Here is a 16,670-nt window from a genome sequence, read left to right as displayed (position 1 = left end):
GGGAAGCAGCCCGGGGGCCCGGCGGGCGGCGGGGGGAAGCCGCCTCCCCAGGTCCGGGTGTGCCTCGGCCCCGGCGGCGCCGGCCGGGAGATCCGCTCGCCGCTCATCTTCCTGCTGTGCCGGGCCGGCTCCTTGCAGCCGCGGCGAGCCCGGGCCCGCCTGCGGGAGATCGCGCGGGACCTGCGGAGCCGCCTGCCCCGGGGCCCGCCGGCCGCCCTGGTGGGGGTGATCGTGCAGCCCGGCCCCGGCGAGGAGGCGGCGGCGGCGGCGCTGCTGGAGACGCTGCTGGGCGAGGTCTTCCAGGAGCACCGGGCCGGGCTGCAGGACACGGTGCAAGCGGCCGCCTACAGCCCCGGCCGCCTGGACGGGACGCTGGAGGTGCGGCGAGCCGCCTGCCGAGCCCTGCGAGCGGCCCTGCAGCACCGAGCAGGTACGGGGGCGGGGAGCGGGGAGAGATCATGCTGGGGGCGTCGGTTTCTGTCTTGCTTCTGGTTGCCATTTGCTGCCCCATTCCCCTGTCTGTGTCCGCACCGGTTGGCATCCACTAGCGCTGATTCTGCCTGTCCCCACCAGCCCCCAGCCTCTTGCAGATGACACAGTGGGGCAGCCACCCATGGCTGGGAGGCGGTGGGTCTCCCTGGACCCGCAGCAGTACTTGGGTGGGGGTAAGGGAAGCAAAAGGCCCTGGGAGTTGCAAGGGGAATGTGGCTCCCTGAGTTGGAATTGGGCAAGCGCCCCAGAGCCAACCCCGCGTTCCTTCGGTGAACGCCCTGGGAATGATCCCATGCCAGTAGCACAGCTTTCCTGGCTGGGGCATGGGTTCAGAAGAAACAGTGCCACCTGCATAGCCCCAGGTGCCCCTGTTTTACGGTATCCCGGAGGGTTTCCCAGCCCAATACTGACCCATCCTGACTGCTCAGTTCTTAGGTCTGATGGGATCACCGCACAAGACAGCACTGCGGGTATAAATGTATTATAATAATTCATAGCTGTGAGGAACACCACTGGTTACAGCTGATTGGTGCTATGGTCTTGAACCCACTTCTGTCTCAGCAGCATGATCTTGGGGCTTGGCACAAGTTCTGGGTTTACTAGACCGGTATAATTAAAGCAGTACAAGTGTGGATGCAGGTCGTGTCTACAAAGGGAGCCTTACCAGTATAGGTACACTGCTATGTTATATCAGCAGGGCGCTCCTAGTCCGGATGCGGATTATACCGGCATGTAACGACACAACTGAGAGTATCGATTCAGGACAAATTGCTTACAGCAGGGCAGTTACAGCCCAAAGCTGGGTGTCTTTATTATTAAGACACCAAACCAGCCAGAGAGACTTTGGCTTTACCCCACTGGCTAACCATAAGTCACACAAGTAATTCCCTTAGACCAGGGGTGGCCAACCCGTGGCTCTGGAGCCGTTCAGAGGTTAATATGCAGCTCCTTATATAGGCACGGATTCCGGATTCCGGGGCTGGAGCTATAGATGCTAACTTCCCAATGTGCTGGGGGGTGCTCACTGCTCAACCCCCTGTTCTGCCCCAAGCCCTGCCCCCACTCCACCCCTTCCCCCGAGCCTGCCATGCCCTCGCTCCTCCCCCTTCCCCCCCATAGCCTCCTGCGCTTGGGAAAAGGGTGTTTGGGGGGGGGGGGGGGGGGGGGGAGGTTTGCGGGAGGAAGTGCTGATTGTTGGGGGCTGGTGGGAGGCACTGGGGAGGGGATGGGGTTCTGCTGACGTATCACTGCGGCTCTTTGGCAATGTACATTGGTAAATTCTGGATCCTTCTCAGGCTTAGGTTAACCACTCCTGCCTTAGACATTCCAGTTTCCCAGTATTGCCACCAGCACTGCTCCTTATGGGGACGACTGGTTATGAAAACCAATACCCCAATAAAAGAAAAAAGGTTCTCCCGATCCCAAAGGACCAAGCCCCAGAGCCGGGTCAAATGATAACTTAAATCTTACCCAAAATACACGCGTATAACCAATTCTTATTAACTAAACTAAAGTTTATTAAAAAAGAAAAGAGAGAGTGTGTTGGTTAAAAGATCAATATACATACAGACTTAAATTCAATTCTTGAGGTTCAGGTAGTTGCCAAAAGTCCTTTGGACTATAACCTGTGGACTATTTCTAAATGTCCATATTCAGGGTGACTCCGGTCAGTGACTGGGGATCTCAATTCTTATGGCTTAGGGTTTCCCCTTCTTGAAACTCAAAGCAGATCTGAGATGAAGAAAGATTTTTCATACCCAGGGTTTTTATACATTTCCAGCAGCCTCTTGGCCTGAGAAAACAATAGGCTTAACTTTGTCTCCCAAACATCCTGGCAATTAGCACAGGGTAATTTATCCATTAAACAGTTCAGATACAGGTTACCACAACCTTCAAAGAGACATAGAGACAATAATACTATTTCACTCAAGTGTCTTCCTAAATGTTAATACTCCTTTTTTGATCTTTGAATCAAAGCCATAGTAATAGACTAGACTTGTTTGCTTACATCACAAGACCTGAGCAAACAGCTCCCCTTCTATCTCCAACAATGCAGGCTGCATTTCACAGCGCTGTTCATTTACAGATCTTCCTAACTAGTCTTTAAAGTTCGGCCATGGGTCAGGTCAGTCTGGGAGGTAATTAACTCTTTCTGGCCCTGTCACCTTTCAATGAGCTATTATATTACACTCAGAACGTCACATGGCGTAACTGTGCTTTTCCTGGTGCAGCGTTTTCCAGCCGCTCACACTCTGGTTCTCCCGGAGCGAAACAAGCAGCATACTCAGAAGCTTGGTGTTGCCAATATAACTGCATCTACTCTAGGGGCTTTTGCCTGCACAGCTGCATCAGTCACAAATGATGTCTTATCACACCCTTCACCAAAGTAGCTAGGCTGGCCGAAGTCTGTAGTGTACATGTAGCCACGTTTACATTAGTATAAAGATTCCGGTATAGTTTATTCCATATAACTACATCCCCCTTAGGGGCGATACAGGTCAAAACACTTTGCTAGATGATCATACCCCTAACTGGTGTAGTTATACCAGTACCTCATCTGCGTGTTTATGTGCAAACAAATGGCAGTTCAACCCCTCCTCCACACCCCTGGAGCTCCCATCCCTTTTTGACAGTACTTGTCTTAGGCCTGGGCTACAGTAGCGGGGGTGGGGGGGTGTTTGAACTAAGCTACGCAACTTCAACGATGCTATTCGCGTAGCTGAAGTCTAAGTATCTTAGTTCAACTTACCTGGCCGTCCTCACGGCGGCGAGTCGACTGCCGCGGCTCCCCCGTCGACTCCGCTTACTCCTCCTGCCGAGGTGGAGTACGGGCGTCGATTCGCGGATCGATTTATCGCGTCCAGATGAGACGCGATAAAGTGATCCCGGACACATTGAACACTACCTGACCAATGCAGCAACACTGGTAACAGTTTTAAGTGCAGACCAAGTCAGATGTGGCTGGAGACAATGGATATCCACTTACACTTACTGCCTTAACTAGATCGTGCACCCAAGCGCTAAGAGGGGAAATGCTACTGTGCTAACCTGCTTTCCCTGAGCATGACATTCATCTATGTTCACTAGGGACTAAAAGGGGGGAACAGTCATGTTGTAAAAATTATTTTATTGAGGGATTTGTTTTGTTGGTCAAGAGGATCACTTTGTGCGGCTTAATGTTGCATAAGATTGATTGCCTTAGTAAGGAGAGTCACTGCTAAAGCGGCTGATAACTTTTTGTTTCTTGGAGATAAGGTTTGATTGGTGGATGAGATATTGCATATTTTAGGATTTGGGGATACCCGATTGCTGCAATAATCTGTTTGTTACGTGAGGCTGTGTGAGAGTAAAACTACCCTTGTCTAATACCCTAGTATTTTACAAAAACAACGAGGCGTCCTTGTGGCACCTTAGAGACTAACAAATTTATTTGGGCATAAGCTTCCGTGGACTATAACCCGCTTCATCAGATGCCTGGAGTGGAAAATACAGTAGCAGGTATAAATATACAGCACATGAAAAGATGGGAGTTGCCTTACCAAGTGGGGAGTCAGTGCTAACGAGGCCAATTCAATTAGGGTAGATGTGGCCCATTTCCAACAGTTGACAAGAAGGGGCTCTGGTACCCAGAAGTCACCTACTACAGGACAGGCCCAACAAAGAAAGTAACAGAACGCCACTAGCTGTCACCTACAGCCCCCAGCTAAAACCTCTCCAGCGCATCATCAAGGATCTACAACCTATCCTGAAGGACGATCCCTCACTCTCACAGACCTTGTGAGACGGGCCAGTCCTTGCTTACAGACAGCCCCCCAATAGTCTTGACTCCTGTGAATTAGCCCACGAAAGCTTATGCCCAAATAAATTTGTTAGTTTCTAAGGTGCCACAAGGACTCCTCTTGTTTTTGCTGATACAGACTAACACGGCTACCCCTCTGAAACCTAGTATTTTACAGTAATGGCTCGAGATCTAATAGTAACTCACCTTCCACTGGAGTGTTCTTTTCCTTATGCAGATTCTACGGCATTGTCAAGTACAATACAAATCTATTTCCAGCAGGTCTCCCTGGGAGGGGAGAACTAGTCAATCAATAGGAAGCAATAATATAAGTGTCTGGGGCCGAGGCCCTGATGCAGGATGTGAGGTTTCTGCCTGCCTTCTCTCTTCATTTATGTTTTAGTTCTCACAGCTGCTCTGTGTGTGTGCACGAGCAAATCCGTGCCAGCTTCCTTGCTGTGCCTCCTGAGGCTGCCAACAGTCCTCTCATTGAAGCAAATACAAAACCCATCCAAACCCAACTGTTAGTGAAAATCGTTAAGGAAATTCTTGGCAGCAAGAAAGCGTGGACAAATAGTGCTTATTCTGAATGTGTCCACTCTAGGTAAGAATTTTCAACAGGGGAGGAATGGATTTCTGGGTACCGTTTAATGATTTCACATGGTGAGTTCTATCTAGAGGCCCAAATTTCCAACACCCCAAGGTTGAGGAGCATGGGGTACCACTGTCTGCCAGCAGGGAACAGCCGTACTATACGTGACCCAGAATAAGGCAGGTCCCCCTTTTGCCAGCAAGGACTTGAGAAAGCCCTGTCTCTTGCTGATAACTCCCCGTGCTCTTTTATTTCCAAGGTGGGGAGGAGAGAGAGAAGCGGAGATTCCCCTCCCTCCTGCGGTGCGTCCCCTGGGGCAGGAGGAGCCGGAGAAGAGGCCGATCGGCTAATGCTGCCAACAACCTTCATGAGGGTATGCTCAGCTCCCTTGAGGTGCTTGTGTTCTCCACATGTCCAGCAGTGGGCTCCTAGCAGGACAGTTGTATCTTATGATGTGCGGCAACCCTGTTTTTTTTCCCCGGCAGCATTCCCAGATCTTTCCAGTCTAAGGAATGGTCGATTGGGAGAAGCCTTGGAACCTGAATCTCCCCTATGATGATGCCGAGTGCTCCCACTAAGCCACAAGGTCTGGCCTATGGTCCTTTTCTAGTGAAACCCCAGCAGGCTTTGATTCCCAAGCCTAATGTGGGCTGGCTTCCTTAGGGAGAACATCTTCTCAGTATGCACGGGCTGATGCATCAGTACTAACTGCCCCTGGAATCTATCCTCTGGTGGCAGCACATATAACACCATAGGCACAGCCATCCCCACAACATCCAAATGCTGAGAGACAATCCCTGTAGCATGCTGGCTGAGATGTTTCTTTTAGTGTTGTCTTGCCCCGGTATTTTATGAGCACATTGCTGGGTCCCTCTATCTGCCTGTGCTCACTGCAGTGGCCTGCACGCAGTGTTGGTTGTAATGTGGCAGTGGAGTGGCAATGGATTTGCCAGAAGATGTCTGAACTACAAATCGCTAACTGGGCCGCACCACTCGCAGCACTTTGAAGATGCTAATTGCTGTGTGTGGCAGCTACTTGCACAGCCCCAAGGCAGGCACCCCCTGCTACATGTGCATCTGTACCCTCCTGGACTTCTAAACTCACACCCACCCCTGTTCTGCCCACCCGCTTTTTTCAGTCTCTCACCGTCTCACCACCATGAATGTTCCAGTTCTCTCTCGCCCTGCTGGGTCTGACTCATTACCTCTCCCATCCCTTGTCTTTATTGCAGTAGCAAAGGACCTTGTGTTGGTAGGTGCTTTGCCAGCATCTCTTAGGTGTTTTATCTGGTCCAATTAAAACTCAGTGGGCCCAGTTCTCTCGTTATTTACACATGTAGTGTCACTGAAGTCAGTGGACTTCTATGGGTGTAGCTGAAACTTGGTCTACACTTAAGTTTTCCTGGCAAAGTGACGTCATTTAAGAGTGTGAAAAAATTCACACCTCTAACTGACATAGCTGTGCTGGCAAAAGCCCTAGTGTAGATGCAGTTATACTGCCAACGGGGTCCTTTTGCTGGTATAGATGATTTATTTTGTTCACCGAACTGGTGTAAACTATACCAGCTAAAGAACTCTTTTGCTGGTATAAGCTGCATCTCCACTAGGAAGGGTTGCTGGTATAACTATGCCACTGTCTAGTGTAGACAAGGCCGGACACAGAACGTATCCCTCTTTCTAAATAATGACTTAGAGCCCTACTCCAGATCACTCTTGAGGTTCTTTGGAAATGCAGTTTCAAATACTGTTCCCGCAATTCTTGCATTTCCGAGCAATGATCCCCTTTCTGCAGGGGCACCGTTGGCCAGAGGCTACAGACTGCTTCGGGAGGAGTCCTGAATAATACCTTTATTCATAGTAAATGTATCTTTTGCCTTGCTAATTTCCAAACTGATCCATGACCAATGGTGAGGAGGACACCCCACGTGGAGAACCCTCTTGTTATAATAATTCGTTATGTGACAGGGGTGCAACTGGGGGCTTCAGATTAAACAGGAGCCTACGTGGGCAAATCACTGAAATGCCCAGTTTGTGAAACGTTTGGTACAGAAAGGGCATTTGCTCCATTGAAAATTGTGGTGGCAAGAAAATCCAGTCCAATAAACATTCAAGGCCCTGGTCCTGCAATCGATTTCAGACAGACGGACCCTCTTGCCCGTGTGGAGTCCAATGGAAGTTGATGAGGCATCACACGGGAATGGGGGTTGTTTGTGTGGATCAGATTCCAGAATTGGGACCCGCCACGAGCGGGCAAGGTGAGTCACCTTCTGGTGTTAGTTTAAAATCCTGTATGCTGCCAGAATGCCCCAAATTGGAGCCGATTATGAAAAGCCTCCAATTTATGGTTCATTTATTACTTCAACCTTGATCCTTAATTAAAATGAGTCACAATTTGCATAAAATGAGTGTTGAAAACCGGGACTCCTGTATGCATCTTCCTCAGTGACCGTGCTGTGTCTCCCTTTCCCTGCTCCTTGTAGATGGCCTGCAGGACCCCGAGGAGGGAGTGGCTCTGACAGGCATGTCACTTAACGGAAACCGTGAAGAAGCAAGCAGAGGCACAGGTGCTTAAAGCTGCTGGATGGCGTCAAGGCACCACCCTTGCTGATTTGCTCTTATAGCATGAGGACGACGGGCTGAATTCACCCAGGTGATCTTCTGGCAAGGGGACATGGAAGCCATCATGCAGCTCTTGGGAAAAGCTATTACCTTCTGTAGCAACAAATAATGTCCGAACCAGATAACCTTCCTGCTCCCACCCCACCATTGCTGCAGCAAAACCCAGAGGGGGGTCATGTTCTACCACCCGGTAGAGTTAATTTGTAGATGCTAAAATGGACTGTGGGCCTTTAAGAAATCCCGTTGGATGCATTTCACTGGGGGTGTGTGACAGTGCAGGAATCCCAGGTATAAAACGTGCTCAGCTGCTAAAAGAGAGAGTCTCTCATTTGAACAACAAAATTCCCCTCCAAGAGGCCTTCTGGGTTTCTTTGCTGATGAAACCAATCTTCTGCCTTGCCCTCGTGCTTTATTGCTGTTCTAAAGCTCCAGATAACGGCCTCAATAGACCTTCCGTTTTCTGTTATAGCTCCCCCGTTAGGAAACAACAGGCAAGTGGGGGAGAAAGCGATAGAGCTGCAGGGAGGTCACGGTGGGACTGGTCATCTCCATGTACAGGCCTTGGGACATACTGACGAGTTGAAGAGGATTGAATGCAATAATCTAATGTGAAGAAAGGCAATAATTGCTACTGTCATGCCGTACGATCACGTGCACGCTGCAGAAGTCACTGATGATCATGTCAATAGGAGAGCGGTCTGAGAGAGCAGTTCATGCCACACGGCTAATCCTGGTGCTGAGTGAGTGATTTACAGGTTGCATTGGAGGCAGAGCAACCGACAATGCTTATAGCATTTCCACGTTCTGATGGGGGTGACAGATGTCCACCTCCCCCCCCCCCAACTTCTCAACTGTGGGATCCCAACAACCACATGGCTTTCAGGGCGCCGAAGATCACCCCATACATTCATCTCTCTTAAAGATGTGACTTAATATATTGTTTTTAGGAAATACAATCTATATATTTAATAGTTTTCAAAGGTATTTTTTTAACCTGTCTGGCAACCAATTGTTTTAATTAGGCTTTTATTTCCATGGAGTATTAATGGGACACTGGGTATGTCCAGCTACAGCATAACACATGTTTGAGTTTGGCTTGGTTTTCCTTTCTCTCCGTTGCGAGTTTTCATCTGGATCAGGCTGTTGGCAGGACTGTCTCGCCTCGATTATGTCCCATTTCACTGTCCTCCAGGCTGGCTGAGAGGCTCTTTCATTTGGGTCAGTCCATCTACAATCGTTTTGTCTTCCTTTGTTCTTTGGTTGGCAGAGAAGCGGCTCATAGCTGAGCACTGTGTAATCCTAGCCAATCCAAACTCCTGATCAGATGAAAATTGGTCATGTCCCTCCTGAGAGCAATGTGCCTTAAGCATTCCTTATCTATTGTGTAGAGTAGGGGTGGGCAGTCAGGACACCTGGGTTCTGTACCCAGTTCTGACCATGGACTAATAATTTAATTTCTCTGTGCTTCAATTTCCTCAACTGTAGAATGGGGATTTTGATATTTACCTACCTCACACAGGAGCTGCAAGGCCTCATTAATCTCTGACAAGTGCTGTGAGATCCTTGGAGGTGCCAGAGAAGGGCAACGGGAGAACAAGAGTGTACTATAGTCTACATGTTAACGTTTTTCCCTTCTGGGGTCTCCCAATGGTGCTGCAGTGATGTTTCTGCTGTATGAAAGCGGCTCGCTGCATCTGGGGTGATTTGGTGGCTGCTGAGCAGTGGAAAAGAGCATTAGGTGTCAGGGTGGGGGGGAATGGGAGGGACAGAGTAGCTGGGTAAGTGGGGAAATGTTTTCTCTGATCCTCGACTGGTGTTTGGAGAAATTCTTTGGTGGAATTTTATGTTGTAATTCAGGTCACTTGAGAACTTTGCTGCTGAGAGTCTTTGTGGCTCATGACTTAGCCCTTGTCAACGTATGTGTGTTCGTTCAGTATAACCTAAGGTGAGAATTTAATCCCAGTATAACTCTCTCTGTGGACACACTTATTCTGGTATGAGAGTGCCTTTTATTTAAATTTAGCTTATATCACTTGGGAAGGGATTTAAGCTAAATTGAAAAAAAGCCACTCTTATTTTAGTATGTGTGTCCACACCGGGAGTTATACCTGGGTAAAACTTTCCTGTGTAGACAAGGCTTTAAACAGAACCTAGAAGGTAGATAATACAGTAGAACCTCAGAGTTACGAACACCAGAGTTATGAACTGGCCGGTCAACCACACACCACATTTGGAACCGGAAGTACACCATCAGGCAGCAGCAGAGACAAAAAAACCCAAATACAGTACAGTACTGGGTTAAAAGTAAACTAATAAAAAAATAAAGGGGAAGTTTTAAAAAAGATTTGACAGGGTAAGGAAACTTTTTCTGTGCTAGTTTCATTTAAATTAAGATGGTTAAAAGCAGCATTTTTCTTCTGCATAATAAAGTTTCAAAGCTGTATTAAATCAATATTCAGTTGTAAACTTTTGAAAGAACCATAAAGTTTTGTTCAGAGTTACGAACACCCTCCATTCCTGAGGTGTTCATAACTCTGAGGTTCTACTGTAGTGTCATAGCATGTAAGAGTCTATATATGGGGGACCAACACCACCCCGCTTCCAGATCACGAGGTATTCTGTACGTTAAATTTGCTTTGAGGGAACATGGTTACAAGCAAATTGAAAATACAAATGTAATAATGTGATTTAGTAAAGTCATTTATTGTGGGTGGCTGCGTATGTGATGCTGAATTTCAGCACTGAGTGGGAAACAGTTGATAGTTCAGGTACTTGAAGTGAGCGCATTAGCTAGCATTGTCTTTTAGCACAGCTCATCCGGGGAGCTGTGCAAGTAGATAGAGGGCATGTCTACACTACAAAATTAAGTCAACTTACGTTAAGTTGATGTACAGCCACCGTGGTAATTAAAGCGGTGGTTCAGGTCCACACTTGCTCCTTCTGTCAGTGATGCGCATCTTCACCAGGAGCGCTTCCACCGACTGAAGCATTGAGAGACACTGACAGCTGGAGCCTGGTAGCCCTGTCAGAGACACTGACAGCTGGAGCCTGGTAGCCCTGAAGTTCACAGCTGTGCCCGCTCTCCCCTGCCCCCCGCTGACAGCCATGCGTGGGCTCACAGTCAAAAGGCGATGTAAGTAAAGTCTACACGGACACTGCGTCACCCCAACTACATCGACATATGCGCTACGCCGTTCGTGGAGTAGTTGTGTCAGTGTAGCAGGCCACTTACTTGGGCAGAAGCAGCATTATAGTGTACACACTGACATAATTAGGTCGACGTAAACTGCCTTACATCGACCATAACTGTAATGTAAACCAGGCCTGAGTCTGTTATGTATTTACATTTCTTTCTGTTTGTCTCTAAATTAAGAGCAGGTCACTTATTCAAACTCTTCCTACTAATTTAAATGTTTACTCCCATAACAGCGGTGATGGTGTTATGCAAATCTTTGTAATCTGTTAAGGCCTGATGAATTAACCATTTAAATTATCGCTATAGAGACCAACAAAATGTATATGGACTTGGGCCCAAATTCTGCTCCAGATTTACACGCATAGTACTTTATTGAAGTCAATGGAATCATTCTAGATTTATATGGAAGTAAACAGGAGCAGAGCTGGCCCCATGTATCTTCCACTGGACATTAGTCTAAAGAAGGAAAGTGACTTGGATGATTTTTTTTTAACAGGTTAACTGGCCTTTTATAGGTGAAAAAGGTGTTTTATGTATTATTTAATTGGGGGACTAATTTTGGGACATTGTTACCTTAAATACTTGATGTGAGGAATAAACAAACAGATTTAAATCCTGTACTGTAGTTGATTGCTTCTGAAGTTTTATTGGTGTCTACCAGAATGTTCCCCCCAATAACATGGATGTGCGGCTTACTCTGACTTTCAATTGATTTGATTTAAGCTAAGCTGGGGGAGATGAAAGTCACTCTATACCCCTTTGAGGACGGAAGGGAATAGTGAAACCTGTCTTTGGTGGCAATCCACAGCGCACAAGTGGGCTTTAACTAGTGACTGAACACATGTACGTGGATACCTGGGGATGCTCACTGAGGAGAGGGACCACTCTGCTGCCTTTTCAGGCATGACCATTATAATTCCAACGCCAGGGTTTGATTGTGTAGGATGCTGTGCCCCTCTGTATTGACTTAGTGGGTTGTGAGACTCCGCCTAGAACACTTTTCCTACTAGGTCAGAATCTGCAGAAATTGACTGTGCTAGAGAAGGGTCCGAATTTTGTAAAACTTCCAGTTTTCTGTTTGGCCTGACTTTCCCCTCCTCCGAGTTTCCCGACCGGAATGTCAGATCTATCCAAACTGGACCCAGAGCATGAGTCTACAAGCCTAACCGCTGTGCTGATAACCAGGGCACTACATGAAAAGCAGAGAGGGCGTTTGGACCTTGCCCTGTTGTGTCAGCAAACAGCGCCAAGCTGCTGTGGAGAGGGATTTGGTAATGGTTTGTGAGAGGCAGATACCTGGACTGGCTGCTTTCTGGGCAGGTTTCCCTTTTTTTTCAGCTTGTGAACTTAGATACGATGAGAGAGAACCTGCCATGAGGGCCCTTCCTTGCTGTAGTTCCTGGCCTTGCCCTGTGATTCCCGCAGGTGTGTGGTAAAAAACCCTCCTCCTTCCTCCCCAACCCCCAACTTCTGGGAGAAGCTGGGAGCACTTCTCACTGGGTAGGGCTCTTCAGGGCAGCAACCATCTTTTTGTTGTGTCTGTACAGCACCTAGCCCAATGCAGCCCGGGCCATGACTGGACAGTTCTATTGCTATGAGCGCTTACAGCAGCAAAGCTTGTTTCAGTGAAGAGCTGGGGGTAAACAAGCCCTTAGGAAGTTCCCCTGACGTTCAGCCTCCGCTTTCCCATTCTTAACTTCACAGCTCGGTCAGTGTTCCTGTTCTCCTCCACGTTTCATGGCTCCTGGTAGGGGTGCTAACGTTTTACCCACACAAACCCACCCTTGCCCCGCCCCCAGCCCCGCCCCTCCTCTGAGGCCCCGCCCCTATTCACTCCATTTCCCCCCTCCCTCTGTTGCTTGCTCTGCCCACCCTCACTCACTCACTCATTTATTTTCACCGGGCTGGCTCAGGGGGTTAGGGTGCGGGAGGGGAGTGAGGGCTCTAGCTGGGGGTGCAGGCTCTGCGGTGGGGCCAGAAATGAGGAGTTCAGGGTGCAGGAGGGGGCTCCAGGCTGAGGCAGTGGGTTGGGATGCAAGAGAGGGTGAGGGTTCCAGCTGGGGGTGCAGGCTCTGGGGTGGGGTTTGAGGTGCAGAAGGGGGCTCCAGGCTGGGGGGTGGAGCTGAGGGGTTCAGAGTATGGGAGGGGGCTCTTGGCTGAGGCAGGGAGTTGGGGTGTGGGAGGGGGTATGGGCTCTGGGCTGGGGGTGTGGGTTCAGGGGCCAGAAATGAGGGGTTCAGGGTGTGGAAGGGGGCTCTGGGCTGGGTTTGGGGTGCAGGGGGGTGAGGGCTATGGCTGGGGGTGTGGGCTGTGGGGCTGGGGATGAGGGATTTGGGGTGCAGGAGGGGGCTCCAGGCTAGTGCTGAGGGGTTTGGAGGGCGGGAGAGGGATCAGGGTAGGGGGTTGGGGTGTGGGGTGGAGTGAGGGCTCTGGGCTCAGGGAGGGCAGGGGATGAGGGGTTTGGGGTGCAGGAGCATGCTCCGGGATGGGATCGAGAGGTTCAGAGGGCAGGAGGGGGATCAGGGCTGGGGGTTGGGGGTGCAGGCTCTGGGTGGCACTTACCTCAAGCAGCTCCCAGGAGCAGTGGCATGTCCCCGCTCCGGCTCCTATGCGGAGGCGCGGCCAGGTGGCTGTGCTTCCCCATCCGCAGGTGCCTCCCCTGCAGCTCCCATTGGCCACAGTTTCCAGCCAATGGGAGCCGCAGAACTGGGGCTTGCGGTGAGGACAGCGTGAGGAGCCCCCTGGCTGCCCCTACGTGTAGGAGCCAGAGGGGGGACATGCCGCTGCTTCTGGGAACCACATGGAGCTAAGGCAGGCAGGGAGCCTGGCTTAGCCCTGCTGCACCGCAAACCGGACTTTTAACGGCCTGGTCAATGGTGCTGACTGGAGCCACCAGGGTCTCTTTTCGACCGGGCATTCCTGTCAAAAACCGGACCCCCGGCAACCCTAGCTCCTGGTCTACAGCGACACCGGTGGGCTGGGTGCCAGGGACATGCAGAGGTGATGGGATCTTGGAGGAATTGTGCCTCTAGTACGTTGTGTGCAGCAGAGCATCATTTCAGTTTTGTGGGGACGGAGAAGTTGTATCAGCCCACACCCCCTATCTCAGGGTAGTCAATAGGTGAAGCACCATACAGGCCAAATCCCCATTGACAGATGCTTTTGAAGGGACCCTGAAGTCTTTTTAGACTTATCATTTTTAAAAATTATTATTTCTTTGGAATCTGGACCTTGCCTATAACTTGACCAAGAAATTTAGCCCTTGACCAAAAATAATGGATTACTCTGGACCTGTGTGATTACATTGCATCCTGGAAAGTCGGGGGTGGCCGTTTGGGGGGAGTGGAGCCAGACCCCTGAAATGTGGGGGGGGGGGGAACCCCCCCCCCCCCCCCCGCTGCCCGAGGGCAAATGACACCCCTACTGCAATGCAAAGGGGTCTAGGCACGAATGTGTGTGTGTAATGGGGGGCGGGGGGATCTGCCTGCCCCAGCTGCTGTGGGGGCCGGGCTGGGGCCATGCATTGCCGTCTCCTCCAGCGGGGAACCGGCCCCTGTAGGGCGAAGAGGCTGGTCGGTCCCCCCACCTGCCCGGGCTGGGAGCTGCCTGCCCCATGCTCCCCGGGAGGGGCCCACGCCGCGCGGGGAGGGAGCAGTAGTCCAGCTCCTGCCTGACACTTTTACCAGGGCCAAGCCCGCAGGCCGAGGGCCGACTCGGCCCATGCCCCTTCTCCCCTCGCTCCAGGGCTGAGCCCCGCATTTTCCTAACGGCGCCGCCGGGTGCTTTGTGACCGGGCAGCTGCGAGGGCAGCCCGCTCGCCGGGGTCCTGTGGGGTCCTTTGACGACACTTCCGGGCCGGAAGGAGGCGACGGCGGCAGTGCTGGTCACGGCACGGACCCGAGTACCGGCATCGGCGGCCCCCGAGCCCCCAGCCCCCACCGCGGAGCAGCGAGCACCCCGGGCCGGGCGAGGCCAAGCGGCAGCATGATCACCTCGGCCGGTGAGTGCTGGGCCGGGGCCTCCAGCCCGCCCGCCCGGGATTTAGCTGAGTCAGGGCCGGTGACTGGGCATGGCCGGAGCCGCCCCTGCCTCTGGGGCCGGACCCCTCCCCTCCAGGGGAGTCACCGTGAGGGCATCGCCGTGGAACCGCCCCCCTCCGCGCCTGCCTGCCTGCCTCCCCGCTGGCTCGCCCCTGTCGGCCGTGTGTGAGCTGTGGGGGGCTGGCCAGGGAAACTCGGACTCCTGGGTTCCGTTCCTGTCTCTGCCCCCTGCCTGCTGTGTCACCTTGGGACCAGTCACTGCCCGCCTCCATGTCCCCATCTAGAACGGAGATAGCCCTGAGGTGCCTGCCTCAGTTTCCCCCTCTAGAACAGAGACCGCACTGATCTGCAGGGGCTTGGCTGATGTTCCCCAAGAGCTTTTAAGATCTCGGAGGAGCCTGGCTATAGAAGGGAAACGTGTTTGGTTTTTTTTTTTTTTTTTCTGGGAGGCAGCTCTTTCCCTTCACTTTGTCACGGCCGTGAAGATCAGCATGGGAAGAGCTTAGTGTCAGGAACTGAGTTGAAAGGCTCTGACTTGCAGCTGGGCTCCTTCAGAAGAGGTTACCCTCTTTAGATCTTGCTCTCTGGCTCATCAGATCAACTCCAGGTTTAGTAATATTCATCTCAAGACACATTTATTTGGCTAAACATTTTAGTAACTTGATCTGATTTTGTGCTTTTTCTTTTAACTTCCTGTAGTTAACACAGGGGTGGCCAACCTGTGGCTCCGGAGCCACATGCGGCTCTTCAGAGGTTAATATGAGGCTCCTTGTGTAGGCACAGACGCTGGGGTTGGAGTTACAGGCGCCAACTTTCCAATGTGCCAGGGGGTGCTCACTGCTCAACCACTGGCTCTGCCACAGGCCCTGCCCCCACTCTATCCCTTCCCACCCCCTCCCCTGAGCCTGCCATGTCCTTGCTCCTTCCCCCTTCCCCCTCCTCCCCAGAGCCTCCTGCATGCCACAAAACAGCTGATCGGGAGGGAAGGGGAGGCGCTGCGCTGATCAGCGGGCCTGCTGGTGGGTGGGAGGCGCTGGGAACAGGGGAGCTGATGCGGGGCTGATACCGTATTACTGTGGCTCTTTGGCAATGTACATTGGTAAATTCTGGCTCCTTCTCAGGCTGGCCACCCCTGAGTTAACATGACTCACTGCCTGAGTGATAGACATTTTAGGGACTAGTTACAGTAATCACAAAATGTGTTTAGCCCTTGACATCCACTGTTGCGTGTCAGCTGCTACCGCTGGGAGAAAGATCCACTTTCATTGGTGCTCTGAACTCCATTGTGACTTAGCAGGATTCCATCCTGAACTTCTGGCGCTGCAGTGTGGATGACTAGTCATAGGCAGACCATTTGTCCAGTTTTATACCTTGACCCTACGTTTCTAATGATATTCCCCCATCTGGTACTGAGCCAAAATCAGACCTGGCTTTGTCTGGTATCATGTGGGGGACACCGTTTTAAAGAGAGCACTGCTCTGCCCCCACTTGGCATGACCTTGCTCACACCATGTGTGGGAGATCATGCCAAGTGGGGGTGAGGTCATGCCAGCAGGGGCAGGCCCACATCACTCCTGGAGGTACTGGAATGTTTGGTATCCTGAGAATGTGTGAGTGGCCACCCTACCTATTCAATGGGTGCAAATCCAGGCCTGACTACTATTAGTCAAAATCTTAAATAAGGCTACGTCTACACTACCCCCCTGAATCGGCGGGTAGAAATCGATCTCTTGGGGCTCGGATTATTGCGTCTCGTCGGGACGCGACATTCGATCCCCGAATCAACGCTTGTACTCCACCGGGGGAGGTAGGAGTAAGCACCGTCGACGGGGGAGCCGCGGAGGTCGATTTGCCGCCGTCCTCACAGCAGGGTAAGTCGGCTCTGATACGTCAAATTCAGCTACGCTATTCACGTAGCTGAATTTGCGTATCTTAAATCGACCCCCTCCCCCC

At 51.3% G+C, this 16,670-nt stretch overlaps 2 protein-coding genes across 2 annotated transcripts in view; both read left to right on the top strand.

The window, feature by feature from the left end:
* CUNH2orf72 (chromosome unknown C2orf72 homolog) overlaps positions 1 to 7,104 on the top strand; it is a 7,726-nt gene extending 622 nt beyond the window's left edge. Inside the window, exons 2-4 of the mRNA XM_029911122.1 lie at positions 7 to 430; positions 5,122 to 5,235; positions 5,348 to 7,104. Coding sequence (XP_029766982.1) covers positions 7 to 430; positions 5,122 to 5,235; positions 5,348 to 5,418 — 609 coding nt within the window. The 3' untranslated portion in view covers positions 5,419 to 7,104. The remainder of the gene's footprint in view (positions 1 to 6; positions 431 to 5,121; positions 5,236 to 5,347) is intronic.
* Positions 7,105 to 14,526: 7,422 nt separating this feature from the next.
* The window catches only part of PSMD1 (proteasome 26S subunit, non-ATPase 1), a 115,012-nt gene continuing 112,868 nt past the window's right edge, over positions 14,527 to 16,670 (top strand). The window contains exon 1 of the mRNA XM_024206339.2: positions 14,527 to 14,677. Within this exon, the coding sequence (XP_024062107.1) occupies positions 14,662 to 14,677 (16 nt within the window). The 5' untranslated portion in view covers positions 14,527 to 14,661. The remainder of the gene's footprint in view (positions 14,678 to 16,670) is intronic.

The sequence above is a fragment of the Terrapene carolina genome, unplaced genomic scaffold, assembly GCF_002925995.2.
Source record: "Terrapene carolina triunguis isolate 2854851 unplaced genomic scaffold, T_m_triunguis-2.0 Scaffold88, whole genome shotgun sequence".
NCBI classification, from domain to species: domain Eukaryota; kingdom Metazoa; phylum Chordata; order Testudines; family Emydidae; genus Terrapene; species Terrapene triunguis.
This window is presented reverse-complemented; position numbering and strand designations above follow the sequence as displayed.